The sequence below is a fragment of the Podarcis raffonei genome, chromosome 10, assembly GCF_027172205.1.
Source record: "Podarcis raffonei isolate rPodRaf1 chromosome 10, rPodRaf1.pri, whole genome shotgun sequence".
Lineage (NCBI taxonomy): Eukaryota > Metazoa > Chordata > Lepidosauria > Squamata > Lacertidae > Podarcis > Podarcis raffonei.
Genome location: NC_070611.1, coordinates 74,945,114 through 74,962,026, shown reverse-complemented (window position 1 = coordinate 74,962,026; position 16,913 = coordinate 74,945,114). Strand labels below are relative to the sequence as shown.

Genomic DNA, 16,913 nt, shown 5'->3' with positions numbered 1-16,913 from the left:
CCGCGATGCAGGCACCATGCTCAACCAGCCTCAATTTAAAAGGGCAGACCTGGAAAAATTCAAAAGCTTCTCATGTTTCGCGCCAGGTAGTCTCGTGGCGAGCAATTTCAGAAGTCTTGCCACGACTTATTCCTTCCATGATGCATTCTATACTGCGATTGAGACTCAAGATTGAAGTGCTGTGCATGTGGCTGGTGCAGGAGCAGAAATGCTGCCCCACGCAACTCTAGAGTAAGGTTGCGGTGGCCGGAGTGTACGCTTGCACCACAGCAGCACCAGTCACCCTTGTAAAAAGGGCAGTTTCTTGACTTTCTTCTCCCTGGTTTAAGAGCAGTTTCCTGATTCATTTGACTGCTATGCTCTACTACCCTCTCTTTCCCAACCTTGTGCTTGCCAGGTCTTCTGTACTACAGTTCCCATCCCTGGGAACCCCATGCTGGCTGGGGCTGAATGTTGCTGAGCTACCTTCTTCGAGGAAATGAGTGATTTGGGGCTATTGTACACAGCAGTTTGGAAAGGGGGGGGGTCTGCAATGTGCCCAGTCATCTGTCCTGTGGCAGGAGGAGGAAACAGAATCTTTTGTAAAAATGCCATATTGCGAAAGGGAAGGGATGGGCCGGTCCTTTGCCCAAAAGATCCACCTTCACGGCACTCACACTATTTCCCTCCACGCTTGCAGCTACCCATCCCTCTCTCCTTCTTTCAACCGTGCACCCAGGAAAACTGGAAGATTCCTTTGTCACAATAACTGTGGCAAAATGAAAAAATTCAGATTTATTTTTTTGTGAGCAGCAGCCGTGCCAACATTGTTAGGAAACCAGACGATGAGGAAGAAGAGGAGAACAACTCCAACAACCGCAATAGACAAGCTAAGATGAAATAAAGTTCATCCATCAACTTTTTCAAGGTGGCAGCAAGAACATGGCTGGAGATGTTTTCTGATGTGCCTTTTCTGCAAAGAATTTTCCCGGGCTGAGCACACAAGTTTTGTGAAAGGCTGCATGGCATTTAAGAATGAGACTGTGAGATTATCTTTATCTTCTGCATACACCATTTGCTACATTTCTTAACTGTGACAATTTTGTGCTATAGAAGGAAGGGGGTGACATAGAAGAGGACACAGGGAGTTAAATTCTCAGGCGTGAGGGAGCCCGGAAGCTGCTTCAAGACCCAGATGTGGTGAAAAGCAGGATATATTCTGTGTTCTAGGATTATGATAATATTTTATTCTCTTGTTGATTGTGCTGTTTAAATATGTATTTTATATTTGCCATCCTTTAGCAATACTGTGGAACCTCGTGTTACGGATGGGATCCGTTCCGGAGGCCCGTCCGTAACACGAAACTGACGCAAGCCGAAGAACCACGTCTGCACACACACGTGGCATGATTTAGCGCTTCTGTGCATACATGAGCAGCGAAACCCAGAAGTGACCCTTATGGTACTTCCTGGTTGCCGCAGGACGCAACACAAAAAGACATAACCTAAAGAGGATGCAACATGAGGTATGACTGTATTTTCTTCTGAATGTTTTCTTCTGAACGAGGTTGAACACCCCAAAAGAAAAAAATCTCAGGCATTGAAAAGTCCTTTCCCATTCCCAATGTTGACTGCCTGTAATAAAATCGTTGGACTCTTATCTCCCCCTGGCTCCTGAGTATTATTGGACAGACCTAGGAGTCCCTTAGGAGTCCTAAGGGACGCAGTTGGCGCTGTGGGTTAAACCACTGAGCCTAGGACTTGCCGATCAGAAGGTTGGCGGTTTGAATCCCCGCGACGGGGTGAGCTCCCGTTGCTCAGTCCCAGCTCCTGCCAACCTAGCAGTTCGAAAGCACGTCAAAGTGCAAGTAGATAAATAGGTACTGCTCCGGAGGGAAGGTAAACAGCATTTCCGTGCCCTGCTCTGGTTCACCAGAAGCAGCTTACGTCATGCTGGCCACATGACCCGGAAGCTGTACGCTGGCTCCCTTGGCCAATAAAGCAAGATGAGCGCCGCAACCCCAGAGTCGCCCGAGACTGGACCTAATGGTCAGGGGTCCCGTTACCTTTAATAGGAGTTTTTATAGCCTTTGGAGGTACAGTGGTACCTCGGGTTAAGAACTTAATTCGTTCTGGAGGTCTGTTCTTAACCTGAAGCACCACTTTAGCTAATGGGGCCTCCTGCTGTCGTGCTGCAGGAGCACGATTTCTGTTCTCATCCTGAAGCAAAGTTCTTAACCTGAGGTACTATTTCTGGGTTAGTGGAGTCTGTAACCTGAAGTGTCTGTAACCTGAATCGTATGTAACCCGAGGTACCACTGTATACAACATTTGGTGCTGTGACTCGGATAAATTGAGTCTTTCTTTGAACCCACCCAGCTGTGGGTGCCTCAACTGAGGGAGCAATGGCCCCCCCAGCTCTCTGTGTGTCTCGGGCAAGGGGGGGCTGCTCTATGTGTTTTGCTCGCAGTTAAATTGCACATTTTTGGGGGGAGAGCTTTATTTCTTCTCTCTCTCTCTCTCTGCGTTTGTGGACCCCCACCCCCTCCCCGGCAGCAGTGGACTGCCAGCTGTGGGTGCCTCAACCAGGCAACAGCGGGCTCCCAGCTCTGTGAATGTCTATGTACTGTCTCAAGCTCGGCCAAGAGGGTTGTGGGGGGGGGAGTTTTCTCACTTTGTGTTTTGCTTGAAGGTTTGTGTCTGGCTGAGGGCCGGGGGCTGCAGATATCAGGCTGTCTCCCCGCTTGGCACAACTGCAAGTTCTCTGCCCAGGACTGGCGGGGTGTGCAGCCGGTTGTAATTCAAAGCGGTTGCAAACCAAGGAACCACTGCACAACATTTGGTGCCGTGACTCAGATAAATCGAGGCTTTCTTTGAGCCCACCCAGCTGTGGGTGCCTGAACCGAGGGAGCCATGGGCTGTGTCTCTGTGTGTCTCGGCCAGCTGTGGGTGCCTCAAGCAGGCAGCAGCAGGCTCCGAGCTCTGTGAATATCTACGTATTGTCTCTATCTCGGCCAAGAGGGGCTGAGGCTGTGAGGAAAGAGGGGAAAGTTTTCTCACTTTGTGTTTTGCTTGAAGGCTCCTCTCCGGCTGAGGGCTGGGGCTGCAGAGATCAGGCTCTCTTTCCTCTTGGCACAACTGCGAGTTCTCTGCCCAGGACTGACGGGCTGTGCAGCCGAGGGGGGCATTTATTTATGAGTCTTTTCTTTCTATAGGCTTTCTCACTGTGGGCCTTGCTGGCCACCAGTCTTTTCAAAAGGCTTTCCCCCCACCTTTTATTTTATCTGCAACATGTTGGAAGGGCAGGGAGTCCCCCTTGTGTACAACTTAAGCAGGAGGGCATAATGGGGGGGTCACACTCACAGGAATAATGGACTCCATTACAAGGCATGTTGAATAATTTTGGCAAATTCAAGCACAAATATGGTGGAGCGATGAACCCCAAATGACTGAGAACTCCCTACGGACAACCCCCCCCCGGGCTCGTAGGACCTAGCCCTAACCAACCAGGTCTTTAGAAGTGTGACAAAACACCCTGGATGTTTGGAGCAGTTTGCATACACAGACTCCTGGGTAGCAGTCCTGAGAGAGAGCCCTACATAAGTTCAAAGGACAGTATTGTACCTCGCTGATGGTGCAGTGGGCACTGAAGGAGGCAAAAATAATCAAACCCCAGAAGAACACTTTTCCAGAGGAGAGTAGAAAATTAAATAACTGACCTGGCCCTCAACAGCTCCCATATCAGCCTTTAACTGGCCAGACCTAGGAGTTTTGATAGCCTTAGGGGGCATACAAGACCTGGGCTCCAAGCCTTGCTCCCTTGGGGGTTCCCCAGCTGGTGCCTCCCCCCTTTCACCCAGCCAGTCCATCACAGCAACAGCAGCAATATCAACAGTAAAATAAGTTGCCCCATGGGGTTCATGAGTGAAAATGGCCCCCCCAGGAGACTTCCCTGGTACCTGCAGCCCCTCCTTCCCCCTCTTGCCATAAGGCTTGGGGGGAAATCTTCCATTAAATTACAGTATTTTAAGCTGTGTTCAGAAAGCGTAAGAGGCAGGGAGAAGTTCTGGTGAAGAAGCAGAGTTTGGAGATCACACGGTGGTGGAGGTGAGAGGGTTTGGTGCATAAACCAGTCTGACACTCACATACAACCCCTTCTTGAATGCTTGAGTAGAGCAACTCCAGGGCATGAGCCAAGTAGCAGCAGGGTAGGGGCCACATGTAGAGAAAGTCCCACACTGAGGTCAAAAACACACACAGAGGCAGCAGGACTTCTTCAGTAATAGTTTACTGAGCTTTCAAAGCATACAGTTCTCACTGGGTCTCCAGTGAGGCACAAAGCTTAGCTCCTGAGAGCAAATCCAGTTTCAGCAGTAAAATAATACACCACACAGGATATCTAAGTCAGGCACACACACCGGCAAAAGGGAGCAAGGGAGGAAAGAGGCTGGAAGAGGTCGGAGTTAAACAATATAAACTGAGAGCATTTGCAGATGACCTAGTACTTACATTGCAAGAGCCAGAAGCTAGTACGAAAAGAGTTTTGGAAATAATTCAAGAGTTTGGTCAATTGGCAGGATTTAAATTGAATAAGTTAAAGACTAAGGTATTGGAGAAAAATTTAACACAGATTGAAAAAGAAAGGTTTCAGAATGAGACGGGGTTGACTGTGGTCAAAAAAGTGAAATATCTGGGTGTGAATATGACAGCTAAGAATGTGAACCTATTCAAAGATAATTATGAAAAAACTTGGACAGAAGTGAAAAAAGATCTGGAGATCTGGTCAAATCTGAAGCTTTCCTTGTTAGGTCGAATTGCAGTTATAAAGATGAATGTATTGCCAAGAATGTTGTTTTTGTTCCAAGCATTACAAATAATGGACAAAATGGACTGTTTCAAGAAGTGGCAGAAAGATATATCTAAATTTGTCTGGCAGGGCAAGAAGCCCAGAATAAAATTTAAGATATTAACGGACTCAAAGGAAAGAGGGGGGTTTGCCCTGCCAGACTTTAAATTGTACTATGAAGCGGCAGCTTTCTGCTGGCTAAAAGAATGGCTGCTTCTTGAAAACACAGACATTTTGGACTTGGAAGGGTTTAATAATATTTTTGGGTGGCATGCATATTTGTGGTATGACAAGGTTAAAGCGCATAAAAGTTTCAAAAATCATATTGTCAGGAAAGCACTATTAAATGTCTGGGTTAGATATAAGGACTTGCTGGAAAATAAGACTCCAAGATGGTTATCACCAATGGAAGCTAAGGCAGTTAAAAAGCTAAATATGGAGTCGAAATGGCCAAGATATTGGGAAATCTTGGAAAAGGAAGGGGACAAACTGAGACTGCAGAGTTTTGAAAAACTAAAAGGGAAGGTGAGAGATTGGTTACATTATCATCAAATAAATGAAGTGTTTAAATTAGACAGGAAAATAGGCTTCCAGGTGGAAAAATCAAAATTAGAGACTGAACTGTTAGAATCCAGTACTAAGAATTTGTCAAAAATGTATAATCTGCTGCTGAAATGGAATACACAAGATGAAATGGTAAAATCAAGTATGATTAAATGGGCTCAGGACATTGGTCATAACATTATGTTTGCTGATTGGGAAAAGTTGTGGACCACCGGGTTGAAGTTTACGGCGTGTAACGCCTTAAGAGAAAATATAATGAAAATGATCTATAGGTGGTACATAACCCCAGTCAAGCTTGCAAAGATCTACCATTTGCCTGATAATAAATGTTGGAAATGTAAAGAAAAGGAAGGTACATTCTTTCACCTCTGGTGGACGTGCCCGAGGATTAAGGCATTCTGGGAAATGATTTATAATGAACTGAAAAAGGTATTTAAATATACTTTCCCCAAGAAACCAGAGGCCTTTCTCCTGGGTATTGTCGGCCAGGGGGTGTTAAAGACAGATACAATTTTTTTTATGTATGCTACAACAGCAGCTAGAATACTTATCGCAAAGTACTGGAAGACACAGGATCTACCCACACTGGAAGAATGGCAGATGAAGGTGATGGACTACATGGGTTTGGCAGAAATGACGAGCAGAATCCGAAACCAGGGAAGAGAAGCGGCGGAAGAGGAATGGAAGAAGTTTAAGGACTATTTAAAGAAGTACTATAAAATTAATGACAGCTAGAATGATGTTGGGCTTAAAATAAATGGTTACTATTAGTAATGGTTAGGACAAAGAGAATAAGGATGACTAACATAAATTTATAGTAAAATAAGGGAAGATTCGCTGAATAATCATAAGAACTTGGAATACAGTAACGGGAAGCGAGAGGAAGTCGAGGAAGTAAGGTTTAAGAAATTAGGACATGAAATGGTACTTGTTTTTTTTTCTTTTTGTTCTGTTATTGTCTGTTGCTTGTTTATGTATGTTTTGTTTGTGTTAATATAAAAATTGTTTAATAAAAAATATTATTAAAAAAAAAAAAAAGGAAAGAGGCTGGAAGGACACAGGTCAATGTAGGTGTGTGTTTCGCTTCCTATCGTCTGGGAGGGAAGTCAGGAACTCGGCATCTGCAGGGGTTTCACAAAGCAAAGCTTTCTGCCGGCTGCTTCCAGACAAATCAGCATCCCAGAAACACACACTGTGATCTGTTGGGTATTGCCATATCAATCGTTTTTGGAAGGTTATCACGATGTGGTCTAGAAACCAGTATTGGACAATATATCGCCCAGCCCTCACTGACCACCAGCAATCTAGATAAACCCTCACCCCTTCTCTATCGAAAGGTATTTTACATCTTAGATTATAATCACATTGTTTGACATTGCCTTCAATATTTCATTACTATACAGTTTTACACATAAATACCAGAACTTCACATACACAACATGTGTTAATGACTGATTTCCTGCCGAGTTCATTTCTGTGAAGAAAAGAGTGGAGTGAGAGAAAGATGTCCCACACTCCAGACACCAAAATGGGATCTTCCATGTGAGAGTCCCTGGATGTTCCTTAAACACTCGATTGTAAATAAAGCGCTTTTTGCAATCTTTTCATTTAAACTGCTTCTCCTCTGTGAGTTTGTTGATGGTTTGTAGGGTTTCAACTACTGAAGTTCTTCCTGTCCACGAGTCTGTTGATGCAGGACTTCCACTACGACTGAACCTCTATCTACTTTCCTGATATTTATACGGATTGTGTTTTGTGTGAGTTTGTGTGAGTTTAAATGGTTTCTCACCTGTGTGAGTCCGGTGATGTCTATTGAGGTGTCCACTCCGACTGAAGCTCTTTCCACACTCCATACATTTATATGGTTTCTCCCCTGTGTGAGTCTGTTGATGTCTTCTAAGTTTTCCACTCTGACTGAAGCTCCTTCCACACTCCATACATTTATATGGTTTCTTCCCTGTGTGAGTCCGTTGATGTATATTGAGGTGTCCACTCTGACTGAGGTTCTTTCCACACTCCATACATTTAAATGGTTTCTTCCCTGTGTGAGTCCGTTGATGTATATTGAGGTGTCCACTCTTACTGAAGTTCTTTCCACACTCCATACATTTAAATGGTTTCTCACCTGTGTGAGTCCGGTGATGTCTATTGAGGTGTCCACTCCGACTGAAGCTCTTTCCACACTCCATACATTTATATGGTTTCTCCCCTGTGTGAGTCTGTTGATGTCTTCTAAGTTTTCCACTCTGACTGAAGCTCCTTCCACACTCCATACATTTATATGGTTTCTTCCCTGTGTGAGTCCGTTGATGTATATTGAGGTGTCCACTCTGACTGAAGTTCTTTCCACACTCCATACATTTAAATGGTTTCTTCCCTGTGTGAGTCCGTTGATGTATATTGAGGTGTCCACTCTGACTGAAGCTCTTTCCGCACTCCATACATTTAAATGGTTTCTCCCCTGTGTGAATCCGTTGATGTTTTCTAAGGCATCCATGATCATTAAAGCTCTTTCCACACTGCATACATTTATATGGTTTCTCCCCTGTGTGAGTCCGCTGGTGTGATTTAAGGTTTCCATTCTGACTGAAGCTCTTTCCGCACTCCATACATTTAAATGGTTTCTCCCCTGTGTGAGTCCGTTGATGTATATTGAGGTGTCCACTCTTACTGAAGTTCTTTCCACACTCCATACATTTAAATGGTTTCTCCCCTGTGTGAGTCTGTTGATGTATATTGAGGTGTCCACTCTGACTGAAGCTCTTTCCGCACTCCATACATTTAAATGGTTTCTCCCCTGTGTGAATCTGTTGGTGTCTTCTAAGGCTTCCATTGAAACTGAAGCTCTTTCCACACTCCAGACATTTAAAATGTTTTTCCCCTGTGTGAATATGTTGATGTAAACTTAAGTGGCCACATTGACGGAAATTCTTCCCACACTCCCTGCATTGGAATCCTTTCTTGCCCATGTGAGTCCCCTGATGTGTTCTAAGTTTTCCACTATAAGTGAAACTTTTCCCACATTCCATACCTTTAAATGGTTTCTCCCCTGTTGGAGGTCATTGATGTGAACTATGTGTGCTCATTCAATGAAGCATATTCCACATTTCACACATTTTAATTTCTATTCCTAATGAAATGAAAGGTAACCCATCCCCGGGAGTTCTGAGTGTCTTCTCCATCTCCTTCTTCAGAGTGGGAGGAAAGGGAATCCTGTTTTGGTTTCAAGGAAGAGAACTAAGGGAAAGAGAACACATCAAGCTCCATTAGCACCTTCTCCTATGTCAGCGTCTCCTACATTCTCCCACCTCCTACCCATGTTCCCAATTTTTAGGAAATGAAGTTGCAATGTCATCAAATGATAGCAATTCATGAGCAAGTTTCAAAATCCTCAATCAATGTTCATAAAGCAGCTTGATTTTTTAAAGAATGATGTGCTGTCTTATCTCGTGCCCATCTTCTGACGCAGGACCATCCTAAAATGACACTGAAAAGCGGGATATTCAAGGCAAATAGATAAACAGTACTTAGTGGAATATGTAGTACCTTGAAAATGTAGTATTGATTCACTAATGGACTGAGGTTGTGTTATTTCTGGGGACATGAATTTGTTCCTGTTCTGTCTTAAATATCATAATCATACAATGTCATGGGGTGTTAGGGGAGAGTTAGTACCTTTGGTGGGGGACATTGTCATGCACCTTCTGGGGTAATCTACCCACCATTGGCCCCCACCCTGCACTCAGCTCTCTCCTGTGGCTTCCAGGAGCTGTCAGGATGGAATATGGGCCATAATCCTAGGAATGGCTTCAACCGGCCGCCTAAACCAGGTGAGGATAGCTGCTGGGTCTCAAATTCTTGGTGGGTTGGGGAATTCTGCTGCAGGTGAAGAAAGGCCCTGGTGGATGGAGAGGGTGAGAACAACAGTGAATCCCACAGTCAAGAAGGCAGATTCTGCCCATGCTGCAGAGGAAAGTGAAGGGCAGATGGGGCTCATCAACCTGGGAAGGGAGCTCCTCGAGAAGCAAAACTCTGGTCGTAATACTTTGCTGCCTCGTGAGTTATCTTCAGAAGAAGAAAAGGCTATGGAGGAAAACCATATATCAAAATCTCTCCAATGTGGAACAAAGAAAACAGAAGCGCTATTTACATCATACATCAATTAAAAAGTATTCAGAATATTTGTCTTTTGAAGAAAAGAACACCAAGTAAGGCCCCTTCAAAGCTAATGAAAGTCTTGTGCCTGGAGCTTTTGGGGGTTTAAACTGGAGTGAGCCAGGCTTGTTATCCAGTACCAAGGTTACTCTGACATTTAATAGAATATAAATTACAAGGCCGAAAGGTGCCTGGCCCCACTCCCTAGTCTGCTATTTCTCTACTCTGCTTGTGTGATTCTTAGTTGAGTGCTGTTTTGGTATGCTAAGTTAGGGTTTTGCGTAAGTTAAGTTTTTGCTATTTTCTGGATCCTGTTATGCTTCTTTGCCTTCAGTAATAAATTTATTTGCTGAATGAGATCGTTATGGAGCAGCAAGATCTGCAACCTAAAGCCCTCAACAGCCTCGGCCCTGTAGACCTGAAGGAGCATCTCCACCAACATCGCTCAGTCTGGACAGGGAGGTCCTCCTTCGAAGGTCTTCTGCTGATTCCCCCCCTGCGAGAAGCGAAGTTACAGGGAACCAGGCAGAGGGTGAGGAAATGGGCAACATTCTGACGTTTAGAAGACAGCTGAAGGCAACCCTCTTTCGGGAGGTTTTTAATGTCTGATGTTTTACTGTCTTTTATTTGTACTGGAACCAGGCAGTGGAAGAGAAACATAAAGATGGAGGCCTGAGAGAGAGGAAAAGGTTTCTGGCTGCTTCCTGGGTGGGACTGCGGAAACGCAGAGCCGCTTCTGAGAAGCCCTCTCCCCCCCCCTCTTCCTGGACAGGGCAGGGGCTTATGGGGGCTCATGGGGTGGGAAGAGGATGGAGGTTGCAGGAAGGAGGGGTGGGGGGACACAACCCCCCACTTTCCAGGGATCCCTCTCTGGTCGCCTTGAAGGGGTGGCCGATTCCTGGGTGGGAGGGAGAAGCCAAGGCGGCCCCTCCAGAGAATCCCCGCAGGCGCCACCATGGAAAAGTGTCCCCAAAGACTGGTCTTCCTATCTCCCCCCCCCCCAATGCTGCACTTCTCTGCCCCAGGGATGCTCCCCCTCCCCACTTCCTCGACTCCCTCCCTCTGTCCCAGAGTCTCCCCTGCACCCAGAGGCCCCCCTTGGCGCGCTTCAGCCCTCACCCCCCATCTTTCCATCCTGAGGGGCCACCCAAAGACGCACAGATTAGGGACGGGGGGTCTCTATCCAGGCGTCCCTCACTCTCGTTAACCCTTTCATGGCCCGCCTGTATCCGTGCGGAGTCTACAGGGCCCCAGGGATGCCTACGCGGGGGAAACGGGGCAAGGGGGTCCTCGTGGGGACACCCTGCGTAGGTTCCCCATGTCCGCCGCTGCCAAGGCGCCTAAGGGGCCAAGGAAAGCCCCCTTCGCAGCACACGTGCAGGGATCCTGACCCCACGGAAGGCGCTTTGGGGAGCTGGCGGGGGTCTCTGGATCCTTTTCTCCCCTCTCCTCCGCGACCCCTTTACCTCTTTGTTCTCGCTCCCGATTCTCCTTTCCTTTCCTGCAACATCCACGGGGGGCGGGGATCCTCCTCTTCCCATCCTCCTCCCCTTTCCGAAAGCGCGCGCCCCTAGAGCTACGGTGCAGAGCAGCAATCCGGAGCAGAAGCTCCACTTCCGGGAGAAGCAGGCAGTTTGGGAGGGGTGCTCTCCCCCGTCATTCCGGAAACAGAAGCCGGATTGGAGGAGGAGGAAGAGGTGCGATATACGGGGGGGGGTTTGAGGGTTGTGGGGGCGGGGTGAGAGGAGGATGTACCGGGAGGGGAGGAATTGAGGGGGGCGAAGGAGAGGAAGGTTTACCCCCTCCGTTCTTCCTTATGGGGATGAGGAGAGCGGGGAAGGGGCTGATCCCGGCAATTCAGCTGCAAAGTGGGGTCCCCCCCTACAATGTTTACATTGCAAAATCCTTCCCTCCCCCCGCCCCCCACGCCATGATCTTAGATCCTTTCCATGTTTTAGGACGGTATTGGTGCACATTGAGTGGCGGGTTGGGCTCTGTGACTCCTGTGTTACGGAAAAAATGGGGCTTGGGCTTTTGCACACACGCCTCCCCCCCCCCCCGACACCCAGGTAAAATTCATCCCTTGTGTCTCTGTCAGAGGCAACACAATGAGGCCAGGAAGAAAGCAAGGCAGCTGTTGATCTGTTTGCGCGCAGAGCCCCCCACCCCGCCCCATGCAAGGAGTGAAGCAGCCCAGAACTAAAGCGCGTTGCAATTTGTACAGCCTAAGATAGCAGCCCCCCCCGTCACAGAGAGAGCACCCCAAAAACATCCCCGGCTGCGTCACAAAATGAGTTCTGCATGGAAATCAGATCAGACTCCGAGTTCATGTTTGGGCAACATGACAAGTCTGTCTGTCCGTCGGGATGCCTGACGATTCCTGCTCCCTGCCTTTTCCCGGCCAGCCTGAGAGACCAGTGGAAAGGGTGGATTTCATTTCTTGACTCCAGAATCCATCATCGCAGACCCGTTTCATTCAGGCATAGAGATCTGCTCTTTGGACCAGCCTGCTTGGACCATGTGGATCATCAATGGATCATATGGATCATCACTGGATCATCCATGATGTCATACCCATCTCACGGAGGGGGGCTCAGGAAGAATCTCCTGCCACGTGACTGGGGGAGTCTGGAGGCTGACTGGGGTCAGACAGGGCTGCTGTTTTGCTCTCCGTACTATTTCAGCTCAGGTTTTCCTGGCAGAAGTTACATTTCATCAAGAAATGGGTGGATTCATTGAGGAAACGGGGCTGCGTTGTAAAGAGGCAAATGTGTATACTTTGTTACCACCCAGTGAGTTGTGTTGCAAAGGCCATTTGCAGAAAAGGCTCCTATTGTATCGCCTGCGGCTACATGCTGGAGTTTGGGTCCTTTTGCGGAAATGTGTCTGTGTAAATGCACTTACCCCGTGCATTTATAATGGCAAGACATTAAATCCCATAAGATCCACAAGCACCAAAACCATAAGCCCGAATAGGAGTCCAAAAGCACAGAACGAAGCAGCCCTTTATCGCTGCCTAGCTAGCAATCAAAAGCTGGGTGTCCAACAGCAGCAGCAGCATGTTTTTTGTACCCCACCCTTCAGACTGGATTTCTCCAGCCACTCTGGGCAGCTTCCAAAAGAATAGAAGAAAACATAACCCAACATCAAATATTAAAAGCTTCTCGATACGAAGCTGCTTTCAGGCGTAGGGCTTTCAAAGTCAGCAGCAACACTTTGAATGGTGCTCGGAAACGGACCGGGAGCCAGTGAAGATTTCTTAGGACCCGTGTTCAGGGGCCAGCTGTTAGGGGGCCGTTCAGCTGCTGTCCAAAACTGAAGGTATCCCTTGCCGGAAGCAATCCATAAACCTCTCCTGCTCCGCCTTCTCGGGATGCTATTGGTGCGCGATGCTCCTGCTCTCGAGAGAGGGAGAGGCGTGAGTTGGGTGCGCTCGGCTTGCCAAGGGTTAAACGGAAACGAGCTAGATTCCTAGACAGGAAAGTAAGACGGGGGGGGGCAGGTCCTCCAGAGTGAAAGCCCAATCCCTCCCTTTCATGCAAGAAGTCGGGCGTGTGGGGGTCCCGTTGGTTCGGCTCTGCAGAGGCTGCCTGGGGGCGTGTTATGTACTGAGTTGAATAGGATCCAAACTGCAGCAGTCTGATTGGTCCTAGAACAATAGGATCCAAAAGGCAGCAGTCTGATTGGTCCTAGAACAATAGGATTCAGAATGCAGCAGTCTGATTGGTCCTAGAACAATGCAGCAGTGTGATTGGTTGGCAGGAACCACCCAATCATGCTCCAGATAGAAGTGAATCCACAACCTGATTGGCTTACAGTAGAATTCCGGAATTAGCCAATCATGTGCAGCCCATTGTGTAAATAATGTATATAAAGCAGATACTTTGAGGGGACTTTGATTCATTCCTCCTCACCACTATGAGCTGAATAAAGAGCATGAAATCACTTTGCGACTCTGAGTATATTTCACTGGCGACGAGGATGAGATCCCGCTGAGCTGACTGCCACACACAGCGCCGCAGCACCGCCACCTGCCGCACCGCTGCCTCGCACCGTGTATCCAGGCTTCAGCTCCGGGACACAAGGAACTCAGAATGGCAACCAACAGCAGCTTCTCGCCGTTCAACCCAGCATCTGGAGACTGGGAAAAGTACGCCTCCCGTTTTATCTTCCTCCTAGAAGCCAAAGGGGTCACCGAGGAAGAAGACGCCAAGAAGAGGGCAATATTCTTCAGCGTCTGCGGAGAGGAGACATTTGAAATCGCCCGGGCTCTCCTTGCGCCTGAAGACGTTGCTACTGTTCCATACAAAACAATAATGGAACAGCTGAAGGGGCACTTTTCACCACAGCCCTCAGTGGTGGCTCGTCGAAATGCCTTCTAAGCAAAGCGGCAAGCCCCTGGAGAAACCATAACTGGGTTTGTGACCTCTCTCCGCCAAGCTGCCCGGTTCTGCAACTTCTCAGAGCTGGAGAACATGCTTTGTGACCGCCTCGTCGGTGGCCTGAAGGATGAGAAGCTGCAACGACGCCTCTACGCTAAGAAGAACCTAACGTTCCAGGTCGCTCTGGAGGAGGCCCTGGCAACGGAAGCTGCCGAGAGGTCGACGCAAGAGGCACGGCCGAGCCAGCCGTCCCAACCGAGGGTCCACCATGAAGACCTCACCGACGACTCAGGATCCAACAGAGAGGAGGTGCACCAAGTACAGCAGCGCACTCAAGCAGCCCACATACCACAGCTGCCTCGACGAGAAGGAGGGAACTGCGCAAGATGTGGAGAAAGTCACGAGAGGAGGACCTGCCGTTTCCGCAACGCAGAGTGCAGGCAGTGCAGAAAATTGGGACACATCGCCCGGGTGTGTCGGGCTCGGCCCACCCGACACCAGGCATCAGATGACCAATCCAAGAGCCCCAGGTCCCGGGGCCCAATGCACCAAGGCAATTCGACGGAGCTCATGGACTTCCAGGTATACCAGTTGCCCCACCCCAATGTAGAGAAAATTTATGTAGAGGTACAGATAGAGGGGGCCCCATGCCGCATGGAGCTTGACACGAGTTCAACTCTATCCATAATCTCGGCAAGGACCTTAAGGAAACTGTGTCCTACTGGGGGTCCCAAACTCAGGCCGGCCCCATTCACCCTCCGGGACTTCCAGAAACATAAGGTCCCCACAATGGGGGTGGGGACCTTCAGGGTGCAATACCAAGGGCGGACGCGGCAACTGGACTTGCTTGTGGTCAAGGGCCCCTACATTAGCTTACTGGGATTGGCATGGTGGACCACTGGGGCTAGCCGTCACCGGGGTGAACCACACCAGCTTACAAGTGGACGTGGACGCCATATGCAAGGAATTTCCGGGTGTTTTCGATGGGAAATTGGGACAGTATACGGGCCCCCCCATTGCTGTACAGCTTGACCCCGCAGTATGACCGGTCAGGCTCAAGGCCCGCCAGGTCCCGTTCGCCCTGAAACCCCGTATAGATGAGGAATTGGACCGGCTCGTGGAGCAAGGAGTGCTGGGGCCGGTGCCTAATGCCCCCTGGGAAACCCCAATTGTCACACCTGTCAAGCCTAATGGTTCAGTCCGCATCTGTGCAGACTACAGATGTACCATAAACAAGGCCCTCACGGCCCATGCATACCCAGTACCAGTGGTCAGCCATGTCCTTGCCACCCTGGCTGGGTCAAAAAATTTTGGCAAGCTGGACTTGGCCCAAGCATATCAACAGCTGCCAGTAGATGAGGCCACAGCAGAGGCACAGACGATTGTGACACACAGAGGAGCGTTCAGGGTGAAGCGGCTGCAATTCGGTGTCAGCGTGGCACCAGGCATATTCCAGAATCTAATGGACTCTCTCCTTAAAGGGATTCCTGGCATCACCCCCTTCTTCGATGATGTGTTGATTGCCGGGCCCACACCAGAGGAGTTTGAGGACCGCCTCCGCACCGTTCTGCACCGTTTCCAGACGGCGGGTCTCAAGGTGAAGCGGGAAAAATGTCTACTAGGAGTGCCTCAGGTGGACTTTCTGAGATTTATGGTGGACGCCGAAGGGGTCCACCCGACTGGGGACAAGGTACGGGCCATTTGTGATGCCCCAGCGCCCAAGAACAAGACTGAACTTCAGGCCTTCTTGGGACTATTGAACTTTTACCATTCCTTCCTTCCCCACAAGGTGGTGGTAGCGGAGCCCCTACACAGACTCCTGGACAAGCGGGCCCCTTGGGTGTGGGGCCAGCGCCAGGAGGCCGCATTCCAGGCAGTCAAGGACTTGCTTGTCTCAAACTCGGTCTTGGCACACTTCGATGAGAGGCTGCCGGTGGTGCTAGCATGCGACGCCTCGCCCTATGGCATTGGCGCTGTCCTGGGACACCAACTCCCGGATGGAAGAGAGGTACCGGTGGCATACTTTTCCCAGACACTCAACGCAACCGAGCGGAACTACTCGCAAATCGACAAGGAGGGTCTGGCAATCGTGAAGGGAGTAAAAAAAATCCATGATTTCTTGTACGGGTGGCCCTTCGCCGTGGTGACTGACCACAAGCCGTTGCTTGGCTTGTTTGCCCCTGAAAAGCAGACCCCCAAGTGCTGTCTCCTCGCGTCCTCAGGTGGTCAATTTTCCTTGCCAGCTACCAGTATGCACTGATTCACCGCCCTGGGAAGGCGATGGGCCATGCGGACGCCCTCAGCAGGCTACCACTACCGGAAACAGGCCCCGACCCAGCACCTGCACAAGAGGTTATGAGCCTGGAGCTGCTTCCCGACCGCCCCATTCAGGCACAAGAAGTTGCACACCATTCCAAGAAAGATAGGGTCATCTCCCGGGTCCTGGACTGGGTGTGGAGGGGATGGCCCAGCAGCAGCCCCGGGCCAGAATTCGCCGGCTACACAACCCACAAACATGAACTGTCGGCCCACAAGGGGTGCCTGTTATGGGGAAGCAGGGTTGTTGTTCCCCAGCCCCTCCGCAAAAGGGTCCTCACAGCCCTACACGAGACACACCCAGGGGTAGTAAGAATGAAGGCCCTTGCCAGGAGTTACGTGTGGTGGCCGGGGATCGACGGAGAGATAGAGGCCTGGGTCAAACACTGCCAGGCCTGCCAAGAATCCCGCCCAGATCCCCCAAGGGCCCCAGTCCAGTCCTGGGAGTCTGCCCGAGCACCATGGTCATGCTTGCATGTGAACTTCGCTGGCCCCTTTCAGGGAAAAACATTCTTCATAGTGGTGGACTCCTACACCAAATGGCTGGAAGTCGCACTGGTACCGTCCACTTCTACGTCCGCAGCCATCCGGGTACTACGCAGGCTGTTTGCAACCCACAGGCTCCCTGACACTCTCGTCTCAGACAACGGGACTGCATTTACGTCAGGAGA

The 16,913-nt window shown here is 49.3% G+C and overlaps 1 protein-coding gene across 1 annotated transcript; it reads right to left on the bottom strand.

The window, feature by feature from the left end:
• Positions 1 to 7,167: 7,167 nt before the first annotated feature.
• LOC128422886 (zinc finger protein 665-like) lies at positions 7,168 to 9,166 on the bottom strand (the record flags this gene model as incomplete). Its single annotated transcript, XM_053407505.1, has 1 exon — positions 7,168 to 9,166. A coding segment is annotated over exon 1 (1,251 nt), but the record flags the coding sequence as incomplete, so codon positions are not given.
• Between the last annotated feature and the right edge of the window lie 7,747 nt (positions 9,167 to 16,913).